General features: G+C 36.3%; 1 protein-coding gene across 1 annotated transcript in view; it reads left to right on the forward strand.

Annotated features, from left to right (window-relative positions):
- Positions 1 to 18508, forward strand: part of LOC111159380 (UV radiation resistance associated) — a 324480-nt gene that overhangs the window by 192106 nt on the left and 113866 nt on the right. The window contains exon 12 of the mRNA XM_022521795.1: positions 14988 to 15153. Coding sequence (XP_022377503.1) covers positions 14988 to 15153 — 166 coding nt within the window. The remainder of the gene's footprint in view (positions 1 to 14987; positions 15154 to 18508) is intronic.

Below are 18508 nucleotides of genomic sequence, written 5' to 3' on the forward strand. Positions count from 1 at the left end.
GCCCTACCTGATACCTAAGGACACAGGGTCTGTTTAACTCAAACAAGATGAAAGAAAAACTCTGCTCTCCTCCCCAACCAGGCTGGAGAGCCACCACAGTGTGCCATCTGAGGAGTGACTCGCTCTTGTTTCAGTGCGGGTTTACATGGAATACCCAAATCTGAGTGTGGAACAGGTTCACTGAGCAAAAGCCTCCCGCAGATCATCACCGCCATCACCACCTCCAGTAAGGAGGAGTTAGAGGAAATTTGAAGAATGCATTACACTGAAGGTAACAACAAAACAGCAACCACAAAACTCAAACGCAGCCCAGTTCCTAATTGTATTGATGCAATTCCCATAACAGCAGAAGATGCATGCTCTTTTCTTGCTCTATTGTCCTGTGTTCTCTGTTGCACATGATGGTGAGTATTCAATCAAAATTTTTGAGACAAGGAAAAGCAAAAATGGAAAAAACCATCATTATCTCTCCCCCCACCCAATACCACCAACAAAATGTTATTGAGAAGAAATTAACTCAGAAGAAGAAAAAAACCTCAGCAGTGACTCAGATGTTGGGACTATCAGAGAATTTAAAATAACTACGATTAATGTGCTTTAGGCTTTTGTGGCAAGGTGGATAACAAGCATGACTAGGTAGTAAATTTCAGCTGAGAGATGTAAACTATAAAATATACAAGTCTAATGGATATGCTGTAAAGAAAGAACACAGTAACAGAGGTGGAGAATGCCTTTGACAGACTCTTCCGTAAATGTGATACAACTAGGAAAAGAATACGTGAACTCGAATATAAATCAATAGAAATTACCCAAACTGAAGTGCAAAGAGACTCAGACAAAACTAAGATAATTCATTATCACCAGTCCTATATTTTACGAAATGTTAAAAGAAATTCTTGGGGCACCTGGGTGGCACAGTTGGTTAAGCTTCTGACTCAGTTTCAGCTCAGGTCATAATCTCAGGGTCATGAGATTGAGCCCCAAGTCAGGCTCTGTGCTCAGTGCGCAGTCTGCTTGAGATTCTCTTTCTCCCTCTGCCCCTCCCATTCTCATTCTCTCCTTTCTCTCTCTGAAATAAATAAATATATCTTAAAAAAAAAAGGAAAAGAAAAAAAAAATTCTTCAGCAGAAGGAAAATGATACAGACAGAAACTTGGCTCTACACACAAAAAATGAGATATCCAGAAATGGTTTAAGATATTATAAACACATTTTTTCTTACTTATAATTATGAAGGACTATTTTCTAATGCAAAAATAGCAATGTTTTGGAATTTAAAACATGTGTAAAGTAAAATGTGTGAGGAATGTGAACAGTGGGAAAAGGAAGAAATGGGAGTATGGTACTTACAGTTTTTTTTATATTCTACATGAAGTAGTATAATTTTTTTATATTCTACATGAAGTAGTATACTACATAAGTAGTATAAGTAGTATAATATACTACATGAAGTAGTATAAATATAATCATATTCTACATGAAGTAGTATAATAGTATTTGAAGTTGGACTTATGTATTGATGTTATATACTGTAAACTCTGGGGCAACCACTAAAAATTTAAAATGGAGGTAAGATAGCCAGTAGTGAAGAAAGAGGGAATGGTAAAAAATATTCAATCCAAAAGCATAAAAAAAGATAAAGGAGCAAAGAATAGGTGGAACATACAGAAAACAACTAGCAAAATGGTAGATTTTAAGCTAAACATCAATTATATTAAGTGTAAGCTGTCTAAATATCTCAGTTAAAACACTGAGATTGTTCAGATTTTATATTAAAAAGACCCAAATAAATGCTATCTCTAAGAAACCCACTTTTAATGTAAAGGTAGATTGATTGATTAAAGGCAAAAGAATAGGAATAGTACATCACGCAAATATGAATTAAAAGAAGGCCAAAGTGGCTATATTAATAATAGACAAAGATTTCAGAACGATGAATATTAACTGTGATAAAGACAGATTTTAAAAACATTGTGGTGGAAGAGTCAGTCACAAAAAGACATAATAATTCTAAATATGTATAACAGAGCTTCAGAGTATATAGATAGTAAAAACTGGTAGAACAAAGAAAAAATAACCAAATCTATGTTTGTAGCTGGAAACCACAACACTTATCTCTCACTAGTTCATAGAACAAGTGAAGACAAAATCAGTAAGGTGAAAAGACTTTAACAACACTACTAACTAACTTGACCTGATTAAGAGTGGACCACCGCAATGCACACCAGCAGAATATACCTTTTTTCATGTGTACATGGAATATTCAGTTAGGCCATAGTTGTTATCGCAAATACGAAAGAGTCAAATGATGTATAATACGGTCTCTGACTAAAAGAAAGAAACTAGAAATCACTGATAGATACCTGGAAAATTTCAAATATTTGATAATTGTTCAACACATACATGGGGTGGGTGGTGGAGGTTGTCAACCTGAATGTCATCTGAAATCATGGAGGGTGAATATTTGGGGAGGACCTATACTGTGGCTAAAAAAGATAAGTGGTGTTCCTTGATTATGTTCGGTTTGGGGGGCAAAGTTAACAACGTATGGATCATTTAAATACAGTTGAGAGAGGAGAGAAATATGTTGATAAAATTACTTAGGTTGGTGAATTTATGCAGAGGTCTAACTGTATTATGGTCAGTAATGTACTTCTTGTTCCTTCCTGCAGGAGATGTGCAGACTAGTTGAAGGCCCCCTTTCCTATTGGATTGCGGTTTATGAAACTAATTCCCTTTGTAAGATCCAGAGATTAGTGTGTCTGGATCTAAGAATGTTTTTCTGTGCCTCAGTATTTCTGGTGTTATCAGGTCTGGATTGTCAAGGACAGAAGATGCTCTCATTTCTTAGAATAGGAAGACGTGAAAGGACTTTATGATCACATAAATGGAAATGTGGGTTACAAAAGTTGATATAAATACAACAACAGGCATATAAACAAATACAAATCTCTGTGTAGAGCTAAAGCAAACACTTAAAGGAAATTAAATGTTCTGTAATGGGATTGGGATATGGGGTATCAGTTAAAATGTGGAATATTCATATAATTCACATCCATGGAGTTGAATTTTACACAGCCATTAAACATTACAACTCAGACTATCTGTCAACATGTAAAAATGCTTATGACATAATATGGAAAAATCAGAATATACATTTCCTACACACTGTGATTGTAGCTAAAACTACTTATATTTATGAACTAATAATAAGTAGTCAAAATGCAAGTAATTTTTTCTGTTCTACTTTTTATACTTTCAGAAATGTTGTATAGCATCTGTAGGTGAAAAGAAATTAACCACTTTTTTAGAAAATTAACTTCATTTTTCAGAGCAGTTTTAGGTTCATAACAAAATTGTGCTGAACTTGTAAAGATTTGCCATATGTTGCAAACTCCCACACTTGCATAGCCTCCCCCATTAGCAACATCCCTCACCAGAAAGGTCTGTTTATTATAATTGATGAACCTTCAGTGAATAAGCAGGAACACCTAGAGTCCACAGCAACTTTCTTTTAAAACAAAGTTGTCTGGGGGCACCTGGGTGGCTCAGTGGGTTAAAGCCTCTGCCTTCGGCTAAGGTCATGATCCCAGGGTCCTGGGATCGAGCCCCGCATCAGGCTCTCTACTCAGCGGGGAGCCTGCTTCCTTCTTTTCTCTCTGCCTCTCTGCCTACTTGTGATCTCTGTCTGTCAAGTGGATGAATAAAATCTTTAAAAAAAAAAAAAAAAGTCTGAATTTTGAAATCTCATCAGGGTTTCTTGGTTAGCAATCCAGAAATCTGGAGGCAGAGACTCTTATTCTTTGATTCCTGTTAGAGGCCAGACTTGTGTCAAATTGAACAAGTTGGGAGGTTTTTTCCAGTGAACCCTCCAGAAGACCTCTATACCCAGCTTACTTTGCCTCCGAACTCTATTCCTTCAGGGTCAGGGGATGGGCTCTGCCTTTTTGGTTGTTGGTAAGCAGTCCTATCTGCAGTATTACATCGGGAATTGTCTCCCTCTGTCTCTAGGAAGTGCGTTTTCAGCTGAGCACCTCAAGCTTCAACTCCAGAAGGAATCCCTGAATGAATTAAGGAAGGAGTGTACTGCAAAAAGGTAAACATGGCCCTGAGAATAATGGTTAAGAGTGTTGGGTTTGCTTTGAGGATGGGATTTGGAAAAGTAGCATTCTCTGAAAGCTGGTGGTATTAACCTACATTCTGCACACGTCGGTGCCACATTAATTTATTCAACGAATATTTATGAAGCATCTACTCAGTATTGTAGCCATTACAAGAGTTCCTAATGTATAGTCATAATCAGAAACGTGAACTTTGTTTTTCTAGTGTTTAAGGCCACAGCACCATGACTTAATGTCTGAATCTTCTCTTCCCATCTTCTACAATAGGGTAGCTTATTTTCTTCAGTCATTTCTTCAGACTTACTCCTGTTTAGTGTTAGTCCATTGGGATTACTGCCACAGCTTCTAGCTTATCTAACATCAGTCTGTCTTTCCAGTTCATCCTCCATGTTGCTTACCAGACCTCTCCTCTTTTTTATTTTTATTTTTTTGCGATTTTATTTATTTATTTGAGAGAGAGAGAGTACGCACATGAGCAGACGGAGAGGCAGAGGGAGAGGGAGAAGCATTGAACAGGGAGCCTGATGCGGGGCTTGATCCCAGAACCCTGGGATCATGATCTGAGCTGAAGGCAGACGCTTAACCGACTGAGCTACCCAGGCACCCCAGACCTCTCCTGTTAAAATATGAGGTTTACCATAATTTTTTCTCCTCTTAAGAAGTCATGGTGATTATTTTGCTTAATTTTCAAATAACCTTCAATAAATCGGCACTATACAACTGTAGCTAATTTCAGTCCTCCACAGCATTCAGTTAACAGATGCTAATAGTTTTTCTCTTTATTTTCTTCCAGCACATGCTTAATTTGATGCCACCTCTGTTCTTTTGCTCATGTTTACTCACTTTTTCTGGAAAGCCATCTCATCCTACATTTTTCTTCAAGAAACCTTAGCAGTTGAGCATTCAAGAATGTTAGACCTGGAAAGAACCGTGGAGATCATCTGGTCTGATCTTCTCAATTTGCAGATAGGAAGGCAAGGCTCTGGGAAGTTACTTTGTCCTGATCACAAGGAAAACAGGACTAGATCCCTTTAGGTCTTTAGTACTCCTCGTGTTTCCTACTACTTTTACATTCCACTGTGACCTACAGTTTTTCTGAATCCCTCTTTTTCTTAAATCGTTAACACAGTTGAGCAGGTTAATTTATCCTATAGATGTTTTATCTCTTGGTCTTATGTCTTTAGTTCAAGAGAAGAGGTACATCTCTTGCCACAACTTACTGTTTATTCTTTTTATTCTTTTATTTTCTGAATATGGCAGCAGGCTATTTTTTGAGGTAGCTATGAGTGAGAAAGCGAAGACTTCCTTAAAAGAATCAGAAATCAGATTGGCCTCAGATTAAATGAGACCCTAGTCTGCTTACTGAGTCTCTCTAAATTTTGTATGTATCCTTGTTTGTAAAATGGGTGTAATGATATCAACCTAATTGAGTTGTAATGATTAAAGCCATTTATAAAGCTCCTGACATAGAGTGTTAGGTGCTCGGTTAATGATTATTTTTACCCTTTACATCTCTTAGCATGGTGTTAGACACATACAATAGGCCTCAGTATATTTTATCTTGATTTATACTATTTAGAGACAGGTCAGGAGTCATGTTAGCTATTATTCTTGACTACTGTGTTTCTGTGGCTTACTGCAGGCCATTTAATCTTCCTCCACATCAATTATGTGGAAATAAATGTTAACAAGCATGAAAACTTTTTTTTTTTTTTTAAACAAGTTTGCTTTTTATCTTTGCTCATCAGGGAACTCTGTCTGAAGACGAATGCTCAGTTGACAATTCGTTGCAGGCAATTACTATCTGAACTTTCCTACATTTATCCTATTGATTTGGTAAGTTTCAAATTTTCTGGAAAGAAAACTTTTTTTTTAAAGATTGTTTCCATTTGAAATGTTTTCTCAATGAAAAAACTCATTGCTCAGCATAAAACCCTCTAGTCCCATCCACCTTGTTGCAAATGGCAAGATTTCATTTCTTTTGATGGCTGCATAATATTCCATTGTGTGTGTGTGTGTGTATATATATATATATATATATATATGACATCATCTTTAGCCATGGGGGTAGGGAAGGAAAAAATGAAACAAGATGGGATAGGGAGCGAGAAAAACCGTAAGAGACTTAATTTCACAAAACAAACTGAGGATTGCTTGGGGGAGGGGAGGTCTGTGGAGAGGATGGTTGTGTTATGGACATTGGGGAGGGTATGTGATATGGTGAGTGCTGTGAAGTGTGTAAGCCTGACGAATTCACAGACCTGTACCCCTGGGACAAATAATGTATTATATGTTAATAAAAATTAAAAAAAAGAGGAAAAATTATTTAAAAAGGAAATACTAATAAACTCATTGCACCAGTATTAATCACATGCGCTGTCATGATTCATTCAGAAGCTAATATCTATTTAAAAAGTGGGTGCATGTTAGTGGGTCCATTTGTTTTTTTGTATCAGTTTGGTGGTGGAATGCACTCAACTTCATCTGAAAGAATGCCAAATAACTTCTGGTCTCTTTAAGATCTTTTTTACTCAGCTAGATTATCAACTACCATCAATTCTGACACATACATGCAGAATTGTATATGTACTGCTTTAAAAATATAACTGGTAATTAATTTGTATTAGTACTACTTAGGAAATTCCTGGGGTAACTGTCAGGATGTGAAGTTTTTGAAACTAGTTTCTTAAAGTAAATGTGAAAAATAAAACTTCACTAAAGTTAAAATGATGAGAATTCTTTTTTAGAGAGCCAGATCACTAAATTTGAAGGTTTTATTTTCTTTTTAATGAAAAACGATTTAAAAGACTAATTTTCTGAGAGGAAAGCTAATGGGATTTTAGGTTGCTCACAGAATCTTGTTAATTCCACTTAAAAATCTTCATTTATAACTATGAATTGATCAAGGGATATTTTTGTAATAAAAATTTTACATGGCTTTTTGCTTGGACATGATGTTTTAAATGTTTATATTATTGAAAATTTCAAGTATATACAAATGTACAGATAGCAGTATAATGAATTATTATATACTCGTCGCCCAGCTTCAACAATATTATCATTATGATAATATTCTGAGTGTAGGACAGTATTGTCTTTGAGTTAACACTGACCTCCTGAATTCTTCGAGATTTGACTTAGGGTTTCTTTGCTTTACATGGAAAAAGAATTAATTTCATTCTTTGGTTATATTCACAGAATGAGCATAAGGATTACTTTGTATGTGGTGTCAAGTTGCCCAATTCTGAGGACTTCCAAGGTATTTTATTTCTTTTTGCATCTAATGATTTATATAATAACTGGGTATGTTTCAGAGAAAAATAGAGATTTCTTTAAGTGTTGGTTGCCTAGCACTTTATCCAGAGGGTTTTTGGACCTTCTCTCCCTTCCCAGATGAAAGAACATAGTCAGATTCTCTGATGGGAGACGTAAGAGAGTATTTAATTCTAATCATGGGGAAAAACTATTAAGTTGTCTATTTGAAATTTAAAGGAAAATCGTTTTAAGTGAGCTTTAAGAAAATTAGACAGTTGGTTTCTTAAAAATACAAATAATCACTCTATCCTTTTGGTTTGATTTTCCTGAAAAATTTGTCTCTGGGAGCAGGAGAATAACAAACACTAATCTGTTCTGTTGTTATTTAGAAAATCACATTTCTGGTAACATGAAACCACTACTATGGTTTCAACATTTATTATACTGTCATTTTTGTCCTCTTTCCAGTAAGAAAAAATGACATTAAAGACATTATAGAGTATGATTCTTAGTAATTGCTATATTTAAAGTATTTTAATTTTCCTAATCTCTTTACCAGTAGGCCAAAGAAAAGAACTTATTTTATTTGACATATTGGTAAAGAGGTGTTTTTTTTTTTTTTTTTTTAAATTGTTAGCAGAGTGGGTTCTTTTCCCTTAGCCTATACAGTGCTTTGAGGCCTACTAAATAGCTTCATGGATTATTCCCAAAGGTGGTGTATTATCTATTTGGGAAGAAGTTATTAAAAAAGGGCATTACTAGTTTTGTTTCAGACTTTCTTCCATTTCCCAATAAAGAAAATGTTATTTATGGTCATTTAACATTTGAGGCTAACTTGTTACCTCCTTTGGCCTTTACAACAGCCCTTACAAGAAGTAGTTGGGACATAATATGAGTGATAAAACAGGAATGAGAAAACCTATGTTAAAGTCCTAGTTCTCTTTCTAGAAACCATGTAGTTTGGAACAAGCCATCCATACTTTGAGTTGATTTCCTAATCAATAGTATGAACATATTGATTCATGTCCTTACCAGTTATGCATTATTGTTGTGCAGATTAGATCTGTAAAAGCATGACATTTGCCTAATCTTTAATCCTTACAAAAACAAAGGAAACCTATAAGGAAAGTGGTATAATTTCATATTACAACGTATAAATGAGCTATTTAGTGACTTGCTCAAGACCAGAAATCTTGGTAATGATCTAGCTGGAATTTGTTTGGTTTCCATTATAAAATATTCCAATCTCTTTAAGTCATACAAATGTGCTTTGGTGTTAATTTTGGGCAAAGTTAGGACATCCTGAAGGTCATAGCACATCTTTTTCCTCATTTCTTCATTCAACAAACCTTATTAACTACCTTGAGCCCTGTTCAGGGATACAAAGCATTCATTCATTGGAAGATATTAATTGAGCACACCGATATGCCAGGCACTGTGCCGGGTTTTGAGGTTATAATAATAGAAAACACAAATACGTTCTCTTCCTTTCATAGAGCATAATATCTATTAAGAGAGACAGCCAATAAATAAGAAGGAATATGCTATCAGAGACAATAGGGGAACCTACTTTAGATAAAGCAGTCAAGGAAGACCTGAGGGGAAACATTTAGCAGAAAAGTTGAAGGTTGGGGGGCGCCTAAATAAGAAGGAATATGCTATCAGAGACAATAGGGGAACCTACTTTAGATAAAGCAGTCAAGACCTGAGGGGAAACATTTAGCAGAAAAGTTGAAGGTTGGGGGGCGCCTGGGTGGCTCAGTTGGTTAAGCAACTGCCTTCGGCTCAGGTCATGATCCCGGAGTCCTGGGATCGAGTCCCACATCGGGCTCCCAGCTCCATGGGGAGTCTGCTTCTCCCTCTGACCTCCCCTCTCATGCTCTCTCTCTGTCTCTCAAATAAATAAATTTAAAAAAAAAAAAGAAAAGTTGAAGGTTGAAAGAATCTAACTCTGCTGCATTTGGGGGAGGAGCTTTCCGAGAAGAGGGTGCAGCAAGCACAAAGTTCATGATGGAGGAATAGGCTTGACATATCTGAAAACAATTTAGGGTTGGGGGGTTATGAGGGAAAAGACCTATATTTTAGGCAAATCATGGAATCTCTCAGCTTAAATTTTTCACCGTAGAATGAGGTAATATCCACATCTCTAATTTATTATGAGAACTGAATGAGATAATATTTGAAAGCACTTTTCATATAAGATATTTATATAAATGTAGTTGGAATTAGTTGCAAGAGAGAGGAGGTAAAGAAAGGACAGAAAAGACCAGACCTGTATGATTGGAGAGTAGAGTGCAGGGGGAAGAGTTACCTTAGAGGACATAGGAGGGGTCAGCCAGGGCCTTGAGGCCACTGTAAGGAGTTTATGTTTTATTCTCAGTGGACAGGGGAGACCCTGAAGGGCTTCAAGAAGGGGATGACATGAGCTGATTTGTGTTTTTAGAAGTCACTCTTCCTGCTAAATACAGAATAATCTGCAGGGAGGCAGTAAGGGAAGCCAGGATATCTGTATTGGTGATGGTCACCTTACTCCACTCTGAGATGTTTCTTGATTCTATTTTTGTTTTATGTGAATTGTTTTGTTTCCCAGTTTTTCGTAGCTTCCATTAGCTCTCTGTTCTTAGTATGTCCACCAAACCGAATATATTTTTCCTACCCTTTAAAAAATTAGCTTAGCTTTTTAGTACAGTTGCTGAAAAATGAAATGGGAGATGAAATGAAACAAATGGGCAATTTTACTCTAAGGCCCCAGTCAATCCCTATGAGGCCTAGCAATCAGAAATTTTAAGAAGCACATGTGGTGGTGTTAGACTTTAAAAATCTCATGTTAGCATTCTGCAAGGCACTTCCATATACTCAACTCACTGAGTGCCTTGTGGGTGTTACCAGTGGGGCCACGTGCTGAGAGAACGCAAAGAGGTGTAGGGCGTCGCTCCTTCCTCAGTGAGATTTCAATCCGGGTGAGGCCCTTAAACTTGTAATCAAAGCCTTTGAGACACATTTATTGATTTCATACTCTGTGTCAGGCACTTTGAAGTTTATAACGGGGACACAAGAGTCAAAGAAGTGGATATAATCAGTGCCACCAGAAGGGGAGCAGGAAAACCTTTACAGAGAAGATGGTGCCTGAGGTGTCTCAAAAGACAAAATAGTATTCCCCTGTTGGAAGAAGAGGAAGAGGACATTTTAGATTGGGCGAGTAGAGAAATGTGTTAACATGGAACATCGTGCATGGTGCTTCTTGTTTATTCTTTCTGTGAGAGAAAGAATTATATTCCATTTTCTTAAGGCAAGAAAATTGAAGCTCAGAGAGATTAATTAATTTTTCCAAAGACTCATACTAGCCAGTGGCAGAGCTAAAGTCATTTCTGGTCAGCTTTCTGGTCACCCTGATTTTAAGATTCATATTATTCCTGTCATGATGCAGTTTGTGTCCTTATTTTGAATAAAACCTCTTCCAAACTTCTGACAACTTTTTAGTGTTTTGTAACAGCTGCATTCTTGGTCCTTCTCTTGTGAGGACCTCCACACTGGTTATTTTGTGATATTCACGAGACTTTGCTGGGACAGACTTTCCGTTGCTTGGGTTGACACTGTCTGGGAAACTCTACCGTAGTCGCCCAACCTTTATTGTGCTTTTTTAAATGGGTAAGTTACTGGTAGAGTTTGCCAAAGAGGCCTGGACACGATGGGAGAAAGTTGTCTGCTGAAGGGTATTCGTTTGAGTTCCATTGACTGAGACATTTCTCATAAAAAAAATTGTTTGTGTGTGTTTTTAAGTAATCCATAACACAAGAGCCTTTTGTGGTAATGAGACCCAGATTTCCTTCTGTGTCTGTATCCCTTTATGCAGGCATGATTTCTTGGAAAGGAGAGACCATATGTCAAACAGTGTCTCATTGAGAACATGGAATGATTCCATAGATGCTGTGGCAGTGATTAGAGTCTTAAATATTTTGTCCTGTCTGGATCAGTGGGTGCTTGGTTCCTTAACAAATCAGCTGCCTCAGTGATTGGGAAGGCAGGATGGTAAGAGCCTTTAGATCACTTATTGTACTTGGATGCATTTGAATATTAATAGTTTGTCCAACATATAAGTCAAAGGGGCATTTGAATTAATTTTTAATATTGTCATGGCCGTTGTGGGTTGATGGTATTTATTATCATAAAAATTACATGAAAGCTGCTGCTCTCAATAACTCTCCTACATTTAAAAAGCAAATCAGAAATTATTATTAGGAGGAAACTGCAGATTTTTGTTTTGTTTTTAAGCCTCCGAAAACACTGTTTAAATTAGAATCTTTTTCACACACCTGAGTCTTACAGTTTATTCCTGTTCCTCCCTGAATCCTTCCACTCTCCCCCAACTTCTTCTCACCAACAAACCTATCATCTGTAACCTTTCTCACCCCCAGAGCAGCATAAGGAACACAAACCTCTGCTCTGCATTAGGTGTTAGGGACGTCATTAATGCTTACTGGAAAAGCACACCCCAGAGAGCCAGGTTTTGGCTTTGGCAGGTAGAAAGTCTTTTAGATCTTGGAATGCTGGAAACCTTAAACCTTTTGGTTTTTTAGCTGAAGTGATTGGCAACAGAAAGTGACATCTAAGGTTCGTGGCCAGCAATAGCCATAATTAACCACATGAGCTCACATTTTCCCACTGGAGGTTCAGTGGTCTTGGGGTGATGAAAGTGACTTCCCTACCAGGAGGTGGTTTTCCTTTTGAGGGTATTGGAATACCCTTGGGCCCTGTAATGCCTCACCCGTGGTCCTTTAAAATGCTTTTTAATATAAAGCTTCAATATTGGAAATCTAACACCATGGTGTTTAACAGTGAGGCTGTGCCTGAGCACTGTGGCCTGGAATGGGAAACAACCTGGGGCTTTTAATAGGTGGAGCAGGGAGTCTTGTGGAAACAATGGTGAGTGCAAATAACCAGAATCAAAACTGATTTCCAGTATTATCCAGTTTCCAGGTTTTGCTGTTTCTGTTTGGATTTTTATTTCCATGTGTAGGCTTCTCTTAGAGGTGCCTTTTTATCTTAAATTTAAGCAAAATTGTTTGGGTCATTGAAGAGAGGTGATGTTAGAAGACTAGTTTTTTTTCTTTTAGTAGATATGTGGACATGGTCTCAAGATTTGCAAACTCACTTCCTTAGTATTACACTTTTAGAAACATGGAAAAATGTAGGTGCTTGCATGTTTAGCATTGGATAGGGTTTTTTTTTAAGCACTCATAGTTTGTATTTGACCTGTTTGGAAGACTAATTAAGAGGCCTTCTCCTGCTTTCCAGAAGTTTGCAAATTCTTTTCTGTCTGGCCACATAGGAAAGGAAAAGCTTAGTGTGAAGCATATATAGGAAAGTACAAACTTAGTGCAGCATTATCCTTCATTACTGTAAATCGTCTACTTCTTCTTCTCCTCTCCCTTCTAAAAGAAGGTTCTTAGAGACCAAGTCCTTTTACTGATAGGAATATTTCAAATTCCATAAGCCCTATCCTTTATGGAAAGCAGGAGACGCAGGAGTCAGTGACCTGTGATGGAAGTCCTGTCCCGGCTCTGACTCCAGGGATAGAGGTATTTTGGAGGGCACAGGTGTATATATAATCCTCTGTCTTATTCCATCACTCGTGGATTTTACCTGTATGGTTCTGAGCAAGTCACTTACACCACCTAAATCATTTGTCTCATCTCCAAATTGATAGCATCAGACTCAGTGATTTCTAAGGTTTCTCCTAGCTCTAACATTATATATGATGATTAAACTGTAATGAATTTACAGTGTAATGTAATATAATTTCAGTCTCTAAGGTGGTGTGATATACAGACTTCAAAAGAAGTAAAGCATTATATTACTCAAGGTACTTGGGTGGGACTGGGGCAAGAGGACATGGTCTCTAAGAACGATTAGGATTCTTGTCAATTAGGGCATGACTGAATAGTCTGTTGAAATGAATGCTGTTTCTTCCTTCCTTCCTTCCTTCTTTCCTTCCTATCAGTTTGGTTTGAGAGAACATCAAACATTAGTGTGAGAAGCCCATTCTCAGTCTAACACAGTACAAGTCACTAGGAACTCTGTGTTCTTTGCCCTTACAAGAAAAGTGTGAAGGAACTGAGGTAGTATGTGTGTGTCATCTGCTTGGTACAGTCTAGGTTCCCAAGTTAAGAAATTGTTACGTGTTCCACACTAAACTTCTGAGAGAGTATGGTCAAGTGCTTAAGGATGGAGGTGTTGTTGTCAGGCCAACCTCTATTGTAGTTCTGGAGTACTTGAGACAGATCCTTAACTTCTTTGACCCTTAGTTTCTTCATCTATGAAATGAACAAATAGCATATAAAAAGGTGCCCAGTTTAGTAATTGTTGATGAATTAATGACTGTCATAAAGTACTATAGTCAGTTCTAGGCAGAAGAGAAGTACACAATGAAAGTTACCTATTTTTATAGTGTTTGATTGTACTATAAAGAAACCAAGAATCTGCCACTATGGTCAGTGGTGGAAAACGAACTGGTGAATAGATCACGTAGGGCCGTTCCTACAACAAGAAGGTAGTCCTTAGATAATAAGTATTAAAAAGAATTTGAAAAACATTTCTAGTAATTGAAGTTTAGGTACCCTTAGAAATCAGGAAACACTCAAGCCAAAGATATCTCAATTATTTCCGCTTTTCTCTAGCCAGAGATAGTCTAGATTATGTGTTAAATCTTTCAGAGTGTGTATATGTGAACTTTTAAAAGTATTTTGGGAATACTGTATACCAAACAGTTACTTTTTTGTTCCTCCTGGGGCAGGCTTAAAATGTTTTGTTATATTACTCTGTTCTGAGTACCTGGTGATTGTTATCACTTGATAGGTAGTAGCAGAAATCTAGATGATGAGTTTAAAATGTAATTATCTGTGACTTCTTAAAAGATAAATGCTTTTGTTTGACTGTAGGGCACATACATTTTTTTCCCCAAAGTTGCTTCCACCTAAATTGCATAAATAGGATATATAGTAACTCTGGTTTTTGACATTTTACTTTTACTGTTTAAAATATTTTTCCTCCCTATCCTGTTTCAAATTTTGCAGTCTTATTTATGCAACACTATCTTTATGGATATTGAGAACATACCCCATAAGGATACATCATGCTTTTTTACTTCACCTTAGACTTAATTTGTACAATTGTACAACTATATTGATTATAAAGTTGTTAATGAATAAAATATATAGTGGTCATATAATGCATTATGATTAAACCTCTGAAACTAATGTTCACATCATATGATAGACTAGATAGTATTTCTGTCTTTAAAAAAAAAATGCCAGGAAGGAGAGAAAGTACTGGGTATTTGAGTATACTAAGAACTCTTTCTTAAGATATATATATGGAATGTTAATCTCATCACAGCAATTACTGAGCAATAGTTTTTAAATATAGTAGATGAAATTTCAGGTCTTGTTAGTATGTTTAGATTTGTATAAAGTTCATGTAATTTAGATGTGATTAATATTTTATTTACCAGTTATTTCTTATAAAATCTCTTGAAATTGATTTACTATGATCTTGTAGCTACATTTATAAGGTAAATATTTGTTTTCTCTTTCTCTGCTTTTGAATTTACAGCAAAAGATGATGGAAGCATTGCTGTTGCCCTTGGTTACACAGCACATTTGGTCTCCATGATTTCCTTTTTCTTACAAGTGCCCCTAAGATATCCTATAATTCATAAGGGATCTAGATCAACAATCAAAGATAATATCAATGATAAGCTGACTGAAAAGGAGAGAGAGTAAGTATCTTTTTTTAATGTACTTTCAACATAAGCCACCTTGAAACATGGAGTATGTTAAAAATATGAAATGTGACCTAGACTGTGCTGATTTTTCATGTATCCTTTGTGAAGTGCTCCATTTCTTTTAAATAGAATGTGATTATTAATTTAGGTTATAATAAATAAAATCTTACATTTCCTAAAATTGTTAATGATAGCAGGGTTGACTCATTTAATTTGGTTTTGTGAGAAACAAGTAGTATATACTCTGCAGATATTCATGTAATACCTTTTTCCTGCCAGTCACCAAGTGAAATGATTAAATATTTGTCAGACAAGCAAGAAGAGCATAAAAGACAGAGCAGCAGGTTGTACATGTCTGAAAAGAAGATTATTGAACTGGAAAAGAGGTCAGCAGAAAATATATTGATTGAAGACATAAAGAACACAAGAGATGGATTATATAGAAAAGTGCTAGACTTATGTAGGACCCAATGAAAATGTCTAAGATATGTATAATTGGGATCACAAGGAGGGAGAAGAAAATACATAGGGTAAATGCATTGTTTTAAGAGTTAGTGACAGAATTTTTCAAATTTGATGAAACACATTAAGCTACAAATTCTAGAAGCATTAAATACAACCCATTATAAGTATAAAGCAAACATACTTAGGGGAGTTACAGTAAAATAGCTGAAAACCAAAGATGAAGTGAAAATATTAAAAGTGCCTGGAAGAAAAAGACAGATTAACATCAAAGAGCATTAATTAGACTGAAAGCTAATTTCCCAATAGAATCTTTAGGAACCATAAAGGTGATGCCATGATATTTTGAAAGTACTATAAAACAGGTATGCCTGGGTGGTGCAGTCAGTTAAGCGTCCAGCTTTTGGTTTTGGCTCAGGTTCTGATCTCAGGGTCATGAGATGGAGCCCAGTGTCAAGCTCCATGCTCGGTGCAGAGTCTCCTTGGGTTTCTCTCTCCTACTCCCTCTGCTACTTCCCACTCCCCCTTAAATAAATAAATCTTTTTTTTTTTTTTAAGTGCTATAAAACAGTACTGCCACCTTAGAATTCTATACTCAGTAAATATATCCTTCAAATTAAAGGCAAAATAAAAGACATTTCAGACCATCAAAACTGAGAAGGTGCATCTCAGCAGACCTATACTAAGAGAAATACTAAACACAGAATAAAAACAAACATAGCACAGAAACATGGAAATATTTGAGGAAGGATAAAAGACAATAGAAAGGGTAAGTATGTGCAATGCCTGGGTGGCTCAGTCAGTTAAGCATCTGCCTTTGACTCAGGTTATGATCCCAGGGTCCTGGGATCAAGTCCCACTTTGGGCTCCTTGCTCGGTGGGGAGCCTGTTTCTCCCTCTGCCTGCCACTCCTCCTGCTTGTGCACTCTCTCTGTCTGACAAATAAACAAAATCTTAAAAAAAAAAAAAAGGCGTAAGTATGAGTATATCTAAATTAATTTTGACTACAAAACAAATGATAGGGTCATAAAATATGAAATACATACACATAATACATATGTGGAATTATAATCCATGACTAACACAAAAGTTGCAAAGTGGAAATGGAGTTAAAGTAGTCCAAGATCCTGGCATTGTCTGGAAAAGGGTAAAGATACTGCTTTATAGTAAACTACTAATCAAGTATGTCGTAATCTCATAACTATTAAAAGAATTGTTGGGTATAAGCAAAAAATTAATAGATGATATAAATAAAAAAAAATTTTGAATACTTTATTAATCCAAAACAAGGCAAGAAAAGAAAGGAAAATGAACATTAAATAAGTGGTACAAATAGTGAATTTGTACTTTATGAACTCAGACGTGTTCTCGAGTTAAATTAAATGTAAATGTCATTAATATACCATTTAAAAATAAGGATTGTCAGGCTGAATAAAAAACTATACTTAGGGGCGCCTGGGTGGCTCAGTGGGTTGAAGCCTCTGCTTTCAGCTCAGGTCATGATCCCAGGGTTCTGGGTTCGAGCCCCACATCGGGCTAACTGCTCGGCAGGGACCCTGCTTCCCCTCCTCTCTCTCTGCCTGCCTTTCTGCCTACTTGTGATCTCTGTCAAATAAATAAATAAAATCTTTAAAAAAAAAAAAGAATTTTTTTTTTACTAATTATTAGAAAAAGCAGATAAAACAATCAGAATCTAAAAGACTTGAGCAGTGCAATGAACTAGACCTGAGTTATGGGTAAAGAATAATGCACCAATGGCTATAGAATGTACATTCTTTTTCTTTTATTATTATAATGTTCAGATAGCCAAACATATATATAGTACATCATTCGGTTTTGATGTAGTGTTCAACAATTCATTAGTTGCATGTAACAACAAGTACATTCTTTTTTAAGTATTCATGTGACATTTACCAAAATTGATTATCCTGGGCCTCAACAAATTTCAAGAGATTGAAGTAATTTACAGTATGTTTACTGACCATGGTGGAAATTAATAGAGATCAATAATAAAATCCCCAAACGTGTAGGTATTAAACAATGTACTTCTGTAAAACCTATAGGCCAAAGAAGGAACTATATAAAGGAAGTTTGAAATTGTTTTAAACTAAATGATAAGAGAATATAGCATATAAAAGCTTGTAAGTTAAAGCTAAATCTGTTCCCAGAAGGAAATTTATTTCCTTAAAAGTGTGCATTAGGGAAAAAGAAATATTTAGAAATCATTCATCTAAGTCTCCTTTTGAAATCCCCAGAGAAAGAAGAGTTCATTAAACCCTAAGAAGTTAGAAGGAAGGAAAGAAGGGTAAGAACAGAAATTAGATGGACAACTGAACAATGGAAAAAAAATACAGGCAAAACGTCTAGCCTTTGGGACGCCTGGGTGGCTCAGTTGGTTAAGTGTCTGCCTTTGGCTCAGGTCATGATCCCAGGGTCCTGGGATCGAGTCCTGCATCAGTTCTTGCTTGGCAGAGATCCTGCTTCTCCCTCTGCCTGCCTCTCTCCCTGCTTGTGCGCTCTCTTCCTCTCTCTCTGGCATATAAATAAGTAAAATCTTTATTTTAAAAAAAAAAGTTCTAGTCTTTGAAACAACTGGAAAATGGATAAACCCTTAGAAAGAGGAGACAGGCAAAACAGCTAGTATAAGTAAAGGGGGGGAAAGATGTCACTACAGATATATAGACATTAAAAGGTAAGATCTTAGGAACAACATTATGCCTATCAATTTGAAATTCAATGCAATTGGCTACATTTCTAGAAAAAGACAACTTTCCAAAACTGTTATGTGAATGATGGAGTTTAGAAAACACTACACTTGGCTAAAGGGAAAGTAGATATAGATGATTCTAGGTCAGTTATTCTCAACACTGGCCGAGCATTATTGTCA

This window comes from Enhydra lutris, unplaced genomic scaffold (assembly GCF_002288905.1).
Source record: "Enhydra lutris kenyoni isolate GAN:26980312 unplaced genomic scaffold, ASM228890v2 scaffoldscaffold68, whole genome shotgun sequence".
Classification (NCBI taxonomy): Eukaryota; Metazoa; Chordata; class Mammalia; order Carnivora; family Mustelidae; genus Enhydra; species Enhydra lutris.